Below are 18,822 nucleotides of genomic sequence, written 5' to 3' on the forward strand. Positions count from 1 at the left end.
TTAAACATAAGTGGCAGAACAGTGATTAAAATGTTTTCAGAATATTGACCAAAAAAAGACTCCATCAGTGACAGAGTTGACAAATACTCAAAACAGACATTTTTGTTCAATACAAAACATTAGTAAAACACGGAAAATGATTCATTTGAAAATCCTCAATAAAAACATTATTCTATCAGATCTTTCAGTTGACGTTAGACAAAATCTGAGTTGATGTTTTACGGAGTATAGCTGACCCTGCTCATTCGTGATTAATTTAGGATTTTAGACAAATCTGATGGAGTTGACCAAATCTCCAGACACATCTTTTAGGAATCACAGTTGATACATTTTCTTTAAAGTCAGAGGGCTATTGCAAGAAACCACATAATAATTAATTATCCAGATATTATTCTTGCCTCATGAATGACGTCATTACTGGTTAAAGAGACAGAGCATACTTTTATCAAATAAGCTACTTCTATGCAAATGTTGATCAGTATAAGAAAATAAGTCCCAAACGAAAGGGAAACAGATTGTCATCTGTATCCCCATGAAATCAACCAAAACAAGCTCAATAACTCAATACATGCACACAATCTTATTGAATATGCATTCATGTGAATAGGCCTAAGCTACATCTTCATTTATCAATAGAGATTAACCATTTAAATAAATGATTACCATTATGTTATGTAGTTAGATTGGTAAAAACAAAGTCAAATTGATTGTATGATTGTATAATTGATTCATTAATGCATACATGGCTCTGAAAATGTAAAAAACTTCAAATGTAATGATATTGAACTCAAGATTCCCAACGATTGAACAGAGCAGTAGCTGAGTTTCTGTCTGGATCAAGTGCCATTCTGTGACTTTGGTTAATATGCCTTCTTTTTTTGCAGCGGTATCATTTTGATAGATTAACGTGGTGGTATCGAAGTCAAAATTCAGATAGTGGATGGATTCTACTATCCCAACAAATGTCACTATCCCGACAGTTTCCACTTTCCCCAAAGATAGAGAATGGATTCTACTATCCACAGATAGCCGATGGATTTTAAATGTGTGGGGGTTGGTTGGGTGGACTGTGAACACTCCTATTAAGAGTGGTTTGGGATGATGACAGAACACAGGCCTGCATGCTCCTCTGACAACCCCCAGGGTCATAGCTTAACAGACAGCAAACCTAGTCAGAGCAATGGACTGACCTACCATTTAGCTCAGTGTTCAGTTAACTCTGGGTCAGGCCTCACCACCAGGGACTAGGGATTACCTTTGAGGATTACCATCATATCCTGCTTTCACAAAAAGCCTTTTCAGACCCTGATCACATCAGAGTAGAGCCTCCGCAAAGAAAGCACTGTAGAATGATGGTACGCACTGTAGAATGATGGTACGCACTGTAGAATGATGGTACATGCTCGGAATAAGAATTAGCTTCACTAAACTTTTCTACCACTATACTCGAGGGACAAAGGGTTCTAAGAGTTGCTCGGTGCGGGGAACTAATTATTTCTAACAAAAACGTCTGTTGCATATTTTAAAAAATCGAATACAGCATAGAGAATGAGTTCGCATCGTGCAATGAACGCTTCGTATCGTCAGAAGAAATTACATTTCATCCAATTTTCCACACAATAATTACTACCAAAAGAAGTCACAAGTAACAACTAATCAAATTAGACAAAACCTATTCGTTCTCGCGCATGAAAACACTGAATTATAAGTGGAAAAGCATGGATTAATATAATTGAAAATTTTAATTGAACTTTATTGGAGAGCGTCGACCCCCACAGAAGCAATAGCCATGTTAGAGGAAGATCCTGCAGCTCCATCTGCGGTCTCATCAAGCAAATGATCAACTCTCACACACACCTCCCTCTCACTGGAATTTAGCAGGTTTCCCAGATGCAGAAAAGATAGTCATACACATAAGACCTCATCTAACGACATCACAATGAAAAAAAAAAGAAGGTTTTCCTACTAATAATTTGCCTCCTATAGACATGTCATTGTATTTCCAAGACAATATAATGTAATTCTGACAAATTCTTCATCAGTGCCAATTGACAATGCATTGAGTAGAATGTGAGCCGGACTGATCGGGAGTCAGAACATTAAAAACAATTGTGACGAAACTTGCAACCCATAAATAGCCTACTAACCTTTCCCGTAACATTTGAAAACAACTAGACCTATGCTATCTTCTATTCCAGTGGTTCCCAAACTGTGGAGCACCCCCAAATGAAGGTAAATACATTGGCCTGGCACACAAACCCAACCCACCTCACCTGAGGAGGACATAACTACCATCACATGATGTCTGAGACCAGGAGAAGTCATAGATCATGATATACAGTACTGAAAAACAATAAAAAGGGTAGCAACTTTCATCATAAGCAGTGCTGATACACTACATGGCCAAAAGTATGTGGACACATACACGAACATCTCATTTCAAAATAATGGCCATTAATATGGAGTTGGTCCCCCCTTTGCTGCTTTAACAGCCTACACTCTACTGGGAAGGCATTACACTAGATGATGGGACATTGCTGCAGGGACCTGCTTCCATTCAGCCACAAGAGCATTAGTGAGGTCGGGCACTGATATTGGGCAATTAGGCCTGGCACACAGTCGGCGTTCCAATTCATTGCAAAGCTGTTCGATGGGGTTGAGGTCAGGGCTCTGTGCAGGCCAGTCAAGTTCGTCCACACCGATCTCAACAAACCATTTCTATATGGACCTCGCTTCGTGCACGGGGGCATTGTCATGCTGAAACGGGAAAGGGCCTTCCCCAAACTGTTGCCACAAAGTTGGAAGCACAGAATCGTCTAGAATGTCATTGTATGCTGTAGCGTTAAGATTTCCCTTCACTGGATCTAAGGGGCCTAGCCCAAACCATGAAAAACAGCCCTAGACCATTATTCCTCCTCCACCAAACTTTACAGTTGGCACTATGCATTGGGGCAGGTAGCGTTCTCCTGGCATCCGCCAAACCCAGATTTGTCCTTCAGACTGCCAGATGGTGAAGCATGATTCATCACTCCAGAGAATGCGTTTCCACTGCTACAGAGCCCAATGGCAGCAAGCTTTACACAAGTCCAGCCAACACTTGGCATTGCGCATGGTGATCTTAGGCTTGTGTGTGGCTGCTTGGCCATGGAAACCCATTTCATGAAGCTCCCAACTAACAGTTCTTGTGTTAACGTTGCTTCCAGAGGCAGTGAGTGTTGCAACCGAGGACAGACGGTTTTTATGCGCTACACACTTCAGCACTCGGCGGTCCTGTTCTGTGAGCTTGTGTGGCCTACCACTTCGCAGCTGAGCCGTTGTTGCTCCTAGATGTTTCCACTTCACAATAACAGCACTTACAGTTGACCGGGGAAGCTAGTAGGGCAGAAATGTTATGAACTGACCTGTCTGGTAGGTGGCATCCTATGACGGTGCCACATTGAAAGTCACTGAGCTCTTCAGTACGGGCCATTCTACTGCCAATGTTTGTCTATGGAGATTGCATGGGCTGTGTGCTCAATTTTATGCACCTGTCATGTGTGTCCACATACTTTTCGCCATGTAGTGTACGTTCAACCTGTCAAATTAATTGTTGTGAGATTTGCCATCGAGTTTCCCGTTTCATTAAAGGCACAGCCATCCTAAACGGGAGTTATCATAACCTCATGGAAACTTTCAACACAAAGACTAAAGAAGAGTGTTCATTCACCGGAATCGTTGCGTAGGTAGGAGGACATGGCTGGAATGAGGCAGGACTGGCTGAGCAGCTCCTGCAGTACTGTGGGCAGGGCGTTGCTGTTGTGGCCCCTGCTCGCCCCTGTAGGGGCCTCTCCGTGGCTCACACAGCCTGCTGGGTTGATGTAGCTGGCCAGCACCTGACAGACAGAATAAGTGGCGCACACATACACTTTTAGCAACACGTGTAGGCCTTAAGGCTGTTTTACAGTTGGTCTACCGACATGTCTGTTGTCAGAGTGTTGTGAGTGTGAAGAAATAAAAGTAGGTCATTTTATCTGAGAATTGTATAACTCGTCAAAAATAGATTTGGTCTTGTTGCTGTAGCAGCCCAGTAACCACGACAACGGACGTTGCGACAGTCGCAAAGGCATTCACTTTTTTCCATGTCTGTGCGACAAGGAAACTGACAGTCGCAGCGACGGTCTACAGACATTCCACCAGAGTATAAATTATATGTTGTTTTGACCAGCGACACTTGTCGCATTCTGATTGTCTACAGACTTGTCGTTATACCGATTATAAACCGGCCTTTACTCTGAGGTAACTACACAGGAAGTACTTATTTAAAGTATGTAAGAGCATAGATCTTCCCATTGTTAGCCAGGTAACACTTTTATGCCATTGGGGAAAACCCTCAGGATGTACTACACCTAGGGCAGGGTTTCCCAAACTCAATCCAGGGGCCCCCCCTGGGTGCACGTTTTGGTCCTTGCCCTAGCACTCCATGCTGATTCAAATAACCAACTCATCAAGCTTTGATTACTTCAAATCAGCTGTGTAGTGCAGGCGCGGGAGGGGCGGACAGAGTTTGGGAAACCCTGGGGTAGGGGATTCTTACCTGCAGAAGACAGGTGACGTGCTCCTCCTCCAGCCTCTGCTTGGTGAGGGCCTGCTCCACGTCCCAGCCTGAGGCAGTGGAGCCTGTACCGAACCCAGTGCCCTTCGCCCAGTACAGCTGCTGCTCCTCACTGGTGCCCCCTCCATGACCACTGGACACCGTGGGCTGGGGACAGACAGAACCAGTGGAAGTGATCAGCACAACACAGGAAATCAGCAGGGGGAAAGTTTAGCCTAGTGGTCCATTGTGATGACAACATAGGCCTGGCCTACAGATACTAGCATTCCATAAGCTCATGAAATCAGCAAAACACCCCAATTTATCCTGAATGAAGCATAGGCTACAGATTTGGATTGAATAAGATTACTTTCCCTTTGCAAATGTCAGTCTTCAGATCAATGGTCGAGTGAGATAGCAATGCTGGTTTTCCAGGTTTAAAAAATAATAATATCTCACAACATCAAACATAACTAGCCTATCCACAGTCCCTGCTTGTCACAGCCCCGTTATACACTTGAGGCACTTTTAGTTCTGCTCCAAGCACATACCCAGCAGTTTGAATAGGAGATCATGTAAAAAACAGGAGTCTTGGAGGGCGAGAGCGTATGCTCGGGTTGACCTGGTGCTGTGCGTATGACAAAGGCATTGAGAGTTCCCAGTGGTATGGGGAGGGGTCGGGGGGCATGCTAGAATAGAGAGAACTAAGAGATGGATATGAAAGGATGTCCGAGTTAGACGAGAGGAGAACGTTTAGCCTTCTTGAGACTGCACCCTTTCTGACAGAGGTGGAGGTGGGATGAGGCTGCTGGGATTTTGACCGGTTCACTTTATTTTAAAAGATGGCCATAGTGTGTGTTTTGTATAGGGCCGAAGCAGGGCCCAGTCCTGACACTGTCCCAGCAGTACAGGGCGATGAGTTATGCTCTCGTCATAAGAGGTTGGAGACAAATCACTGAGCACTGGAACATCAATCAGGGAAGGGAGGAGGCTCACTTTCCCAGATAAAGAGGGATGGGTGTGTGTGTGTGTGTGTGTGTGTGTGTGTGGACTGACCGTCCGCTGGCTCTGGCCCCGGTCTCATCTCCGGCCACATAACATAACTGGCCGCCACGCTCAAGGACAACCATTACCACTGTGACAGGACTTTGGCCTGCCCTCAAGCCATCAGTCCGGAGATCTGTCCTCAACTCTGACAACTCCATAAATCCACACTGGTCTGTGGACGGGAGCGCCTGTCGAGACAATCCACAGTAACACTGGGCTGTAGTACTGTAATAGCCTATCCTACTATATAAAATGTAATCTTTGGTGGTTTTGCTGAATTTGAGCCTATGATCTATGGCACTTGGACCCTTGTGGTGGCATTGCTGGGTGCTGGTGGCGTCGAGTTTCTAGTAGCCTCTGCCGAGTCCCCAACAACCGGATATTCTGGTTTTCAGGTGAAATGGAAAGAGCCTGTGACGCGAACTTGCGCTATTGGACGTTAACAAGGCGACACTCCATCTCAACTCCCCCTCCACATTTCCTGGATTGGTTGAACAGTGCAGAAGAGAACCTCCCAACAGTTCTTTTCTCTTCTCATCAAGACCAGTATGTCGGGGATCTAGTTTTAGGCGTATCTTTTACGCCTGCTACGCCAGGTTAAGCTTCTAGTGATCAAAATCAATATTGTGATCGATACAATTTGGTGGGTGCAATCTGTTCTTTGATCTGAGTTCTCAGTCATCTCCTTTGAGTCTCAGTGGTCCTAGAAGAGTCCAGAGTACTTTGAAAGGCTTTGAGCAGGAGGTAAGTGTTGACGCCCAGCAGAAACCTCAATATAAGACTAATCACTCCATGTAATGGGCATGGCAGTCAGAGTCCATGATTCAATTCCTATTCATGATGTTCCCTTCTGTCTGGAGTTGGCAATAATACAAAGGACATGTCTCTTCAAAGCCAGACCTGCCTCTTATCATTACCACTAAACAATTACCCAATTTGTCAAGTGCTCAGTGGAGATATAAGTAAGAGCCCTGAGTAAAGCCCTGCCAGGTAGAGCAATTAATAACATGACTGATCCTCACCGCCCATCTCTCATTGAGGGAAAGACAAAACACCTGAATTCTCCCTGGAGAGTGAGGACCTCCTATTGTGTCAAGCCAAATGCATTGGAGGCAGCATCTGAACATTAGACAAGACGCCACGCAATGCTTTGTCAACCCAACCCGAAATAGGTTTATCCTCTGTCCATTATAAACACAAGAGAACGCAAATGGACAGAACACACTTCCACTGACATCTGTCCACATCTGGTGACGTATGAGTGTGCGTGAACTGTGTTTTCATTCATGCTCTGTTGAGCACACACACATAACCAAAAGAGAGAGTGTGTGTGTGTTTCGGACATGTCCAGTGTCTGGGCCTCACCTCTGAGGAGTTTCCAGTGGCGTTGGGGACGCGGGGCGCGTGGTGGCTGAGGGCTGACAGGCAGGCCAGGATGAGGTGGATGGCTCCTATCTCCAGGGCCATGCGACGCAGCAGCACGCCGTCGTCTGTGGTGAGAAGCGTGGTGCTGAACAGGGCCCGCAGCACATGAAAGGGCAGCGTGGGCAGCACATTGGCCGACGGAGACTGCAGGATGTGACCTAAGAGGAAGGAGAGGAGAGATACAGCCAATCAAGGAAGGGGAGAGACACAGGGTGTTTCTCAATATGCCTACTACCATGCTGCACACCCTCATGCTCAGAGCATTCCCCAAAGACGCTCTCTTGAGTACGTTCTTGTGAGGATGAGTGTGGAGAATGCATAAAACATTACATTTGAGAAGCACTCTCACTCCCCATACTGTATTACCTCACGCTTCACCTCCCCATTCACTGAACCTTCCAGAACAATGGCAACAATAGATGAAACAAGCTATACACAAAGCAACAGTTTTACTTCATAACTATCAGCTCGCTATATGTAAATCGTAATAATGTAGCTAACCAGATAGTTTATCAGGCAAAAATGACCTAAAACTAATATTACGCAATATAGATAACAATTCTTCGTGGCTATCTGGCTAGCAAACAGTACTTTTCTCTCGCTTCAGCTCAAATAATGGTCGCCATTGAATGTTGCGTAATTATTTACGTGGTTGCATCATATTTCTTTGCATATTTTCCGTTGAAGCTTGCATCGAAGCATTCTTTAAAATATGTATAAACGTAGTACGCTTTTGAGAAGTAACCTCCGCGCTCCGTTTCGTATACTTTGATTTGGACTCATACTCCAACCCTCCCGTGCTCCAATTTGCGTGCTCAGAGCACGGTAGTATGCATTTTGAGAAACACCCACAGTCAATCAGAGAAGAGGATTGATAATATCATTGGATAAATGTGTGAGGGGTGGTGTGAGAGATGACCACCATAGAGAGGCGGAGGAATACTGGCCAGAAAGGATGGATACATCGATATAGCACTTATGAGAATGAGGCCAGAGAAGACAACCGCCGACTAAATGGCAGGCTGACGGTGTGCTATGTGACCAGTGTCACTAAACAAGCTGGCAGCCTGCTGTCCATCAATCATTAAGGGCCATTATTTCAAGGACTAAAGAAAAAACATTGGAGGGACAACATAGTTGATTTCAGGCCCTGAAGGAGAGAGGAGCTAAATAGGCGTCAACAATGAAGGCAGAGGTTGGCTGGGGAGGAGTTGGAATGTATGAGAGGGTAGGACTTGTCAATATTAAACAAGCCAGTGTGAGTCCTTCGGCTAAATTATCCACAGGGCCCGCAGACCGGTATAGTCTCAAGGACTGCAGGGGAAGAGCCGCATCAGGGGGAACAAACGTGCCTCAATTGTAAATGGAGGGATTAAAATCTCTCTCCCTCTCTTTCCATCTCTTTCTCCCCACTCTTGGGGCCGGCAGCTTTTAAAGGAGTCGATTTACATGCATTGGCCACTTTTTGACACTGATAGCTATGTATTCAGGGAATTATCGATCCGCTTGGTTCACAGCTTGGCAAGATCAACTGCCTGACAAAGTCAGTCTGAGCATTAGCGGGTAAAAAAGTGAACTGCTATTAGGGCTGACAATGTTTGTCCCTAGGAAACCTGCAGCAGCATCCTATACTGGGAGCATTGGGAACTGGTCATCCTCAACGGTGTACCCAAATATGAACATGCATATAAATCATCCATTAATAGGGCCAGGAGTTTTCCTGACCACGTCTAAAGCTGTGTGAGAGGTGTTGTGTCACTTACTGCCCTCGCCGTCATCTGTGACTCCCAGCACCAGGCGGAGCAGACACTGGGCATGCTTCCTCTCCTTCAGCAACACCTCAGCGTAGCCCGGCAGGCGCAGGAACAGACCGAAGGCCGCCAGCGAGTGGGCGGGGATGGGCGACATGGTCTGCACTGACGACTTGTTGATGGGCGGAGGCTCGGCGGCCATGGTCTCTGGCGCCTCGTACACGAGCTCGCCAGACTGCTCGATGGTGACCCACTCAAACTGGTCGCTGTCCTTGGGCTTCTCCTGCGTGGTGGAGGGCACCACCGGAGCACTCACCTTCACAGGACGAACCAGGGTTAAAATGCGGTTAGAAGACAATGCTGACAGATGTGCTGACTCGGATGGGATCTCAAGGTCATGTGTTGTGTTTGGGCACTGAGGGTAGTAGGGGGTATATGGAACTAGAGAGCTGTTATTCAGATCCATAGAGCTGCTGTGGGACTTGGCATAGTGCCCTGGGAATAAGACATAGAAATGGTATCCATGAGTTCAACGGAATCTGGGGAAGTAGATAAAGGGTTTTATAGCCAAACTCCAGACATATCCCTTTAAGATGAAGGCAAGTATCGGAGCTGCAGCACTGCAGAGAAATAAAGTTATTTTAAGCATAGTTGTGATCAATATAATAAATTCAAGCTCAGTTGTACTAAGAGCCAGAGCGGATCTCCAGGAACAGGGTGTGCTGTGAGTTAACAGCTTAACACCAGTGGGTCAAAAGGTATAGACCTGGGCTGTTTGGCTAACCTATCAGAAAACACTACACAGAGTCAGTCCTGGGTAAACAGAAAAGCCTCACCTGCATCAATATCGATGCCTTAAGTTGACTTTGCTAATAGTCTCGCTCAGGGTGAGAGCAGAACGCTTCAATTATTCACAGCCTTAAGAGCCCTACAAACACTATCCAGTGAGACAAAGGGTTAAACTAAGGCAGAATGATGTAATATCCTGTTGAGAAAGGGTTATGATAAACCAACCAACGACCAATCATGTATATGATTCATAGTCATCACAATGCTAAGTACAAAACAAATAATCTCACTTGGTAGCCCTCGTGGGGCGTCTGCTTCAAACCACCAGTAGCTCTGGGAGACTGCCTGAATAATTCAATTCGCTGCAACAATTTGGGAGGAGGGAGAAAATAACAAAAGAAAAAACAGATTTAGTACCTGGCAGCTCTCAGAATCCATTCCAGCTACTCACCTTGTCACTATGCAATTACTGTTTAAGTATCCATTTACTTTCATTTAGGAGGCATGATGTAGCACCCGGGGGAGCGCAGAGGAGACAAATACGGATTTAGACTGAACGGCAAACCCAGTGACTTGCCATGCCTCTCAATAGGCTGGGCCCAAAGTAAAGACACGGCATTACTTTGGCAACTGCAGATCTGCATTGGAACGTTCTATATAGCAAAGGTAACTTGAACTTCTTAAAGGAACATTTCAACTTCATATTCATCATCTCCAGCACCACCCCAACATCGACATGTGAAAATGTCTATGTTCTGTAGTAAAAAATATAGAGGAAGATAAGTCTTTCCAATGACATCAACCAATTAGTAGACAATATGTAGGCAATTAGGCAATGCATACTCATAATTGGTTAAAATCACACGATGCACAACGATGTCATTGGAAACACTAATCTTACTGCATCTTTTTTACTACAAAACATAGAAATGCGACATTTTCACATATGTTGATGTTGGGGTGGTGCTGGAGCTGATGAATATGAAATGAAAAATTGTGACATTTCCCTTTAAATATAAGGCTCTAGATTATGGGCTATATTATAAACATAATATCTAGAAACATGGGCTAAACATTGTAGGACTACAATGAAATAATTCCAATGAAGCAGGTTGTGAAAGGGTTATTTGACTGGTGGTGTTAGTTACATAGGTATTAGAATTGTATCAGTGGCGGTCTAACCTGTTGGATGACGTCTGGATAGAGCATGGGCAGTCTCTCTGCAATCAGGGCCAGACCACCCATGCCTGCAAACACCTGCAGGGGAGACTGGATGGGGTTGGTCTCCAGCATGGACTCATCGATGGCTGCGTCAAGACTCTCCTCCCCCGGGGTCATGGGCTCGTCCTCTGGACAGCTACTCAGCATGTCACAGTGTTCAACTGGAGGAGGGAGAAGCAGAGGAGGGTTAGAGAATAGGCCACTTATTACTCTGGAGGGGTTTTCATTGGGACACTAGCTATGTTCTGTGACGTATGTTCTTCTGTGTGCTGACCTCAACCAACCATGACAAGTAAATAATGGGATGCCCTGCAGAGGGAAATTGCTTACATCTCAGACACCTAATGAGATAACTCATCTCTCATTCGAGGATCAAGAGAGAGAGGGAAAAACCAACAGAGCCATCACACTATTCATTAATCAAGTTCAAGCAACCAAGGAGAGAGGCAGTTTTCCAGACATAAGGGAGTGGAGTGCCATTTCAATGTTTATATGTGAATGCATAAATCTGCGAATGGTTGTAGTTGGGAAAAGGACGTGCCACTCTGGATGAAATGCACACGGATTAAAGAATCAAGGGCACAGACTACTTGTCGCTGTTTGAACGTCAGGGGGTGGCTCTGTAGACGGTCCAAAGAAATGGAACCCCATTATAGTTCTCATTCTGCAGTGTGGCCAGCCTGTTTTATGATGATGTAAAGCCCCAGTCGATTGTTAGGTCATCTACAAAAAAAGCTGCACATCATCTCTCCTGGAGAAGAAAATAAAATAAAAGATTAATAGCTCCAGTCTCTAAAGGGATTTTTCGCCGTCCTCCTCATGGTGAATTAAAAAGTTGTGACTGATACGATTTGTAACAGGGCCCGTGCTCTCTAGACTTCCAAAACAGGATTAGACATGATGGAGAGGGAAGGAACCGCTCGTCTCTCAGCGGGCCACAAGGAGAGACTGAGCTACACAGAGAATATCTAAACAGCATCAACCCAGTGAGTTGTTACATTTCAAATGCAACCAAGAAGGCACGGGGAAAAGGGCATCATTAGACTTCAGAGGAGCATATCAGATAAGATCAGCGAGAAACAGAGGACAAATTGTGAACGGCAAGGATTTGTATAATTCTGCTCAAGAACAAACATATTTTACAGAATGTTCCAGTACCTTTACTATGCAAGGTGCATCCTATTAGGCTGAGACTTCCAGATGATAAATCAGGAGGTCTAGAGACCTAAAATGGTTGGAGGGACAAAACCCATTTCACTCTAAAAGGCCTGGCCTATTTGGGGAAGTTGAAGGCTTTTAAGGGGGCTGGTGCTAGACCTCACCATGTACCCGTCTTCAGTTCAGTGGATGGCCGTTAGTTGGGCTGAGCCTGGTAAAATGGATTCTATAAGCTCCCCCTGGTCAAAGCCTCCGCGCTGATTTACGAGATCGCTCCATGTCTCCTCCTGCCTCTTGCAGGACTGTTAGTGAGGGTCACCTCTTCCCTCCATTTATTAGCCTCAATGGGTCTCGAGACAGAAGATTCCAGAAAGATTTGTTTTGGGAAAAGGCGGTATCGTAAGCTATCTGGGGAAATTTAAGGTGAGCTACGTAGTAAGTGTTGGCAGGCAGGCATTTTACTGCATATAGCCTACTATATGATTCAGCGCACAGAAAAATGGGGCTGAGGTCTTTACATAAAGTGTTCCTTTACCCTAGACCAGAGAAGAAAGCAGTGGTGCTGAATATACACCGTTGGCAGGCTTCAGACAGTTTCTAATCTATACGCCTCAACTAATTATCTGAACTCCAGAGTGCACAGAGGTTAAACTAAAGCGGTTCGATGAAGACAATGATTGACCTAATCAGGTGGTTAGTGTCTGGCTGAAGACAGTCTTGATGAAATGGGTTTGGAGCTGGGCAGACTCATTAGCAGATAACATGCAGGTCACCGGCCTCCCATCTTGGGTAACCACTAACAGACCACTGTTCTAGTAGTGGGGTGGCTGAACTGATTGACAGTTGCCTTTTTAAATATCTCACCCAACAGGGGGACGGACAAGTCATCCAGTGTGACTGATAGATAGGACTGATATGAGGAAGAAGATGGTGCACTGCAGGTACGAGTTGACGCTCTCCACTGCTTGGACAGTAGGTGGTGGCGGCTAGTGTTAGCAATTAGCCCCAGGGTGCCAGGGAAGGCATACAGGCTGTGAACTGCCACTGGAAATAATCAATATCCACACTGACGGAAAGAGAGACAGGGTCTGGGCTTTGTAGCAGTGCTACCAAGCATTGGCTCTTTTTACAATGGTACAACTAGACTGCAGCGAGAGAGAAAAAAGGCACTAAAGTGGGTTTCTATGTAAAGCAAACAATATCTTACTGCAAACAATATCTTACCGCAGAGTTAGTGGAAACTACATTGAATTGAGCCCTAATGGTATGGAATTACAGGGTGTAGTGGATTTTTTAAAATCAGATTAGTTTGGACTACACACTTGTATTAACACATTTGTAAGCGCAAACACCTAGATTTGGACTCTGTTTTGTCAGCTATTAGTTCCGTTTGAATGCATTATGGCTGAGACGGCACCTAAAGATGGTGTTTGTGTAGCCGTAGGCTACTAGTAAAATCACTGGATTATTGAACCAGGCAACCAAACGATCTTCCCAGGTTTGCACATTACTAGTGCTGACATCATCAAACTGAGACATCAACTGTTCTGGCTGGCTGTCATATCGTAATGTGCAGAATGTATCCTCCCCATATCATCATGTGTGACCTGGTACTGACTGTCAAAGCTAGGAGAGGGGAGGCTAAATCTAGTACATCACCCTTAAAATCCTGCTCCAATGCAAGACTAATAACATTTACCACACCACATGAAACCATTACATGGAGCGTAGTGTGTTAGTATAAAATCTATATCAGACATGAATCTTTTAGAGATGTTATAGTGAGATTTATAGAGGACGTGAATCTTGTATAAAGGTTTCCCCAACGTTTAAGGCTAAAACAGCTTTGGGAACAAGCAGGGCTTGAAAAGTATAGGGTGGAATCTGATTGGGTGGTCAGGTCGCACTGGGAGCTTTCATGCAGAGTTTTTCTTTCGAAGCAGGAATACCAGGTAATAGGTGATGCAAGGGGGGACCAAAATAACCCCATTACATTAAAATGGGACTTGATGGAAAAAGACTGAAGGCACTGGCCTGTACTTACTACAGCTAAAGGCATTAAGATGCACCCATGCCATTTTCAAGCCTCCATTCCCTCGTCCAAGCTCAGATTCCCTGGTTGGATCTGAATCATTTCTGACGTACAGCGCACATTTCCATCTTTCTCTTACAGTGAAGTCAATTTATGATCATAAAATAATAGCTTTCTATCTAAAGTAAACCCCGGCCCAAGAGCGAGAGAAGGCGTACAGTAGGGGTGCCAAACATACGGCCGGCAGGCCAAACAAACTCAATATACGTTAAAATGACTCCACCAAATCAAAATTGTGTAGAAATGATAATGGACCTCAATTCATAGCTTGACTGTCCAGTGCCCTAATAAAATCACCTCAATGAAAGCTAAACAGCCGGGTAGCATAGAAAGTGATAGAGGACTATTTTTAGCACATTTTGACTGCAAGGAAATATAACCAACTTTCAGTGCGGCCCTCCAGACCTCGTTGAAGACCGAATGCTGCCCCAGGTGCAAAATGAGTTGGACGCAACTAGTGTACAGCATCATTGTAGAACTGGATACACATTTGCTCCCTTAGCCCCATTACTCAACACAGTGAAAAACAGCAGAGTGAGTATGCATCGCACACTGGGCCACCCGTTCCAGAGACTGGTAATGGCACCTGACGACATCTCAGGAGACAGAGGCCCAGCACTCAGACAGAGAAATGGATTGCAGTGAAGGGGGAGAGCCATTAATCCCTCTGTGGAATGGGCTGTCAGGGAACGCGTGGAGAGAGACGGTAGGGGCTCACTGTACAGTCGTGGTCAAAAGTTTTGAGAATGACACAAATATTAATTTTCACAATATACATTTTACAATGTAGGCCGTCATTGTAAATAAGAATTTGTTATTAACTGCTGCCTCAGTTTTTATGATGGTAATTTGCATATACTCCAGAATGTTATGAAGAGTGATCAGATGAATTGCAATTAATTGCAAAGTCCCTCATTGCCATGAAAATGAACTTAATCCCCCAAAAATATTTCCACTGCATTTCAGCCCTGCCATAAAAGGACCAGCTGACATCATGTCAGTGATTCTCTCGTTAACACAGGTGAGAGTGTTGACGAGGACAAGGCTGGAGATCACTCTGTCATGCTGATTGAGTTAGAATAACAGACTGGAAGCTTTAAAAGGAGGGTGGTGCTTGAAATCATTGTTCTTCCTCTGTTAACCATGGTTACCTGCAAGGAAACATGTGCCGACATCATTGCTTTGCACAAAAAGGGCTTCACAGGCAAGGATATTGCTGCTAGTAAGATTGCACCTAAATCAACCATTTATCGGATCATCAAGATCTTCAAGGAGAGAGGTTCAATTGTTGTGAAGAATGCTTCAGTGCGCCCAAGAAAGTCCAGCAAGCGCCAGGACCGTCTCCTAAAGTTGATTCAGCTGCGGGATCAGGGCACCACCAGTGCAGAGCTTGCTCAGGAATGGCAGCAGGCAGGTGTGAGTGCATCTGCACGCACAGTGAGGCGAAGACTTTTGGAGGATGGCCTGGTGTCAAGAAGGGCAGCGAGGAAGCCACTTATCTCCAGGAAAAACATCAGGGACAGACTGATATTCTGCAAAAGGTATAGGGATTGGACTGCTGAGGACTGGGGTAAAGTCATTTTCTTTGATGAATCCCCTTTCCGATTGTTTGGGGCATCCGGAAAAAAGCTTGTCCGGAGAAGACAAGGTGAGCGCTACCATCAGTCCTGTGTCATGCCAACAGTAAAGCATCCTGAGACCATTCATGTGTGGGGTTGCTTTTCAGCCAAGGGAGTGGGCTCACTCACAATTTTGCCTAAGAACACAGCCATGAATAAAGAATGGTACCAACACATCCTCCGAGAGCAACTTCTCCCAACCATCCACGAACAGTTTGGTGACGAACAATGCCTTTTCCAGCATGATGGAGCACCTTGCCATAAGGCAAAAGTGATAACTAAGTGGCTCGGGGAACAAAACGTCAACATTTTGGGTCCGGAAACTCCCCAGACCTTAATCCCATTGAGAACTTGTGGTCAATCCTCAAGAGGCGGGTGGACAAACAAAAATCCACAAATTCTAACAAACTCCAAGCATTGATTATGCAAGAATGGGCTGCCATCAGTCAGGATGTGGCCCAGAAGTTAATTGACAGCATGCCATGGCGGATTGCAGAGGTCTTGTAAAAGAAGGGTCAACAATGCAAATATTGACTCTTTGCATAAACGTAATGCAATTGTCAATAAAAGCCTTTGACACTTATGGAATGCTTGTAATTATACTTCAGTATACCATAGTAACATCTGACAAAAATATCTAAAAACACTGAAGCAGCAAACTTTGTGAAGACCAATACGTGTGTCATTCTCAAAACCTTTGACTACGACTGTACACACTAACTACAGAGCAAGAAGAAAAGTGACAGACGCAGAGGGAGGTAGAAGGAGTGTGTGGTTGTGTGTGTGTGTGTGCGCACGCGCTTATGTCTGAATGCAAGTATGCGCTTGTATGTACGTGCGTGCTCTGACATACCTTTCTCTGAGCGGAGCCGTTTGAAGGAGTCCGTCTTGGAAAGGCCTGGGTCGGCGATGACCTTGGAGCCCAGCTTAACAGTCAAGTCGATGGAGCGGTAGCCCTGGGGCAGCTTACGGTCGTAAAGCAGGGTCAACAGCTGGGCCAGTGTCATCTCTGCCGGCAGGGGCTGACCTGAGGGGGGTGGAGGGATGAGACACAGTGTTCAGTGACGAACCAAAGCCTTGCGGTCACTCTCCGGTCACACTACCAGGCCCAGAGGGTCAGGAAATACATGACAGCTACATGACATAAAGGCTAGTGACCTAGATAACAATGACTACATGTGAAGACAAGACATCATGGATGGAGTGCTGCTTTTGCGCCTAGTACATTTGTATCTTTGCAAACCCAGGTCTGATCATGTTTTTGCTCATCTTCCCAGAGTTAGTTAATACTTGGATCTTGATGGCTGTGATTTTCAGTATTGACACAATGTCTAAAGTATCAAAAGCTAAATTAACATTTACCTTGACACCCCAGGGTCACAGCAATACACACTAGAACGAGCCAAAGGACACTCAGCCACACTGGCTCAATGAATTGACTGAGGTCACTGCTTCATTAAACAGGTCGGATCAATAGGCTTCCCTTGGCAGAGGGGGGGTGCTGGAAGGAGGGGAGCTGACAACCCTGTGTGTGTGTACAGTACCTGGGAGCAGCTTGTGGTAGAGGTGGAAGACAGGCACGCTGAGCGTTTTGGCAGAGGGGTCCACACCTGAGGAGGATGTCAGCTTGTCGCTCATCACACGGCCCCTCCGCGAAGGGGGACGGGGAGGGGTGGAAAGAGCTCTCTTCGACTGGGACTTCAAGCCTGAGAGGGAAACACACTCGGGTCATTTTATCACGTAAAATGGCACTTTTACATCCTAGTGAATGTGATTCCAGAGGTTCTTCTGTCTAGTGCTTTCAATATTTCAAGATAAACACTTAATTGATTTAAGATAAAATTGGATATTTAGCCATTTGTCCATTTACATGAGCATCTGTAAAAATCATAATTTTTTATTCAAGGGCTTATTTCCATATACAAAGAGACCAATCATTTACATTCGGTGCAGTAGCTCAACATAGGGCTGGAAGCCCAGCTACCAGCCAAACAATTCCTGCCCTCTAATTGGTGCTATAGAATAAATAAATTAATGCTAAGCCACAATGATTGGCAAGCGTGGGAGGGAAGGGATGCGGTGGCCCGCCATGATAGGCTGACAGATCGGAGAGGGCCAAACGTACCTGAGGCCACGACAACGCTGTAGTTGTCCTGGAAACCACTGTCGGTCTTCATCTTCTCTTTCTCCTCTTGATTCTTCTTCTCCTTGTCCTCCTTCTGCTCGTTGATCAGCTTTGCTGTGATGCTGGGGGTGTCTGAAAGAGGGAGGGAGAGAGACGGGCCACGTTAGAGCCAACCTTCGGTAACAAGCCACCCTTCGGTAACAAGCCACTTATGTGAAAGAGTAGATGCCACTGGCCAACTGGTCATGTGCACAGAAGTATTGACATCAACCCTAACGTACGCGCGAACAAGGCAACGCAATCAACAAGAGATATCTAGCCCATCTCAGTCCTCCATTCCCTGAGAGTTCAGATAAGATGGGCTTGATGGCAGATCATCTGCTATTAGCAATTCCAAGGGCCACTAACACAGGCTCCTTTAAAAGACCCCTGGCTAGCGCTAGCTGTATGTAGCAGTCTCTGCTGTGCTGTATCATTAACAGAGCCTGCCCCTACCTCACTGGGTAGAGCCTCATAAAGCCCTGTTGTATCAGGCCTCCATCTGGTGTTCTCAAGGTTCCAAGAGGAGAGCAATTTATCATAGCCACACAGCTAACTGTGCCATGCTGTCACAAAGCTGGAGCCCACCACCACACTCTTGACATTCTAAAAATCCACCTTTCCAGAAATAAGTCTCACTGTTGGCGCTTGCCCTCAGCCCCCAGTTGTGCCCTGGACACCATATGTGAATTGCTATCCTCAGAGTTCGTACTGCTTGGTGACCTAAACTGGGATATGCTTAACACCCCGGCCGTCCTACAATCTAAACTAGATGCCCTCAATCTAACACAAATTATCAAGGAACCTACCAGGTACAACCCTAAATCCGTAAACATGGGCACCCTCATAGATATCATCCTGACTAATTTTCCCTCTAAATACACCTCCGCTGTCTTCAACCAGGATCTCAGCGATCACTGCCTCATTGCCTGCATCCGTAATGGGTCCGCGGTCAAATGACCACCCCTCATCACTGTCAAACACTC

The 18,822-nt window shown here is 45.5% G+C and overlaps 1 protein-coding gene across 22 annotated transcripts in view; it reads right to left on the reverse strand.

Annotated features, from left to right (window-relative positions):
- Positions 1-18,822, reverse strand: part of LOC311129371 (dual E2 ubiquitin-conjugating enzyme/E3 ubiquitin-protein ligase BIRC6-like) — a 139,588-nt gene that overhangs the window by 52,404 nt on the left and 68,362 nt on the right. For 15 of the 22 annotated variants that reach the window (XM_084161649.1, XM_084161644.1, XM_084161655.1 and 12 more), the window contains 9 exons: positions 17,798-17,929; positions 17,217-17,378; positions 16,526-16,699; positions 10,765-10,964; positions 9,873-9,944; positions 8,806-9,109; positions 6,983-7,200; positions 4,574-4,738; positions 3,707-3,872 (listed from right to left, as the gene is read on the reverse strand). In XM_084161649.1, coding sequence (XP_084017775.1) covers positions 3,707-3,872; positions 4,574-4,738; positions 6,983-7,200; positions 8,806-9,109; positions 9,873-9,944; positions 10,765-10,964; positions 16,526-16,699; positions 17,217-17,378; positions 17,798-17,929 — 1,593 coding nt within the window. The remainder of the gene's footprint in view (positions 1-3,706; positions 3,873-4,573; positions 4,739-6,982; positions 7,201-8,805; positions 9,110-9,872; positions 9,945-10,764; positions 10,965-16,525; positions 16,700-17,216; positions 17,379-17,797; positions 17,930-18,822) is intronic. The other 7 variants (XM_084161648.1, XM_084161645.1, XM_084161647.1 and 4 more) reach the window with 1 other exon arrangement.

This window comes from Coregonus lavaretus (genome assembly GCF_964263955.1).
Source record: "Coregonus lavaretus genome assembly, chromosome: 1".
In the NCBI taxonomy this organism is placed as follows: domain Eukaryota; kingdom Metazoa; phylum Chordata; class Actinopteri; order Salmoniformes; family Salmonidae; genus Coregonus; species Coregonus lavaretus.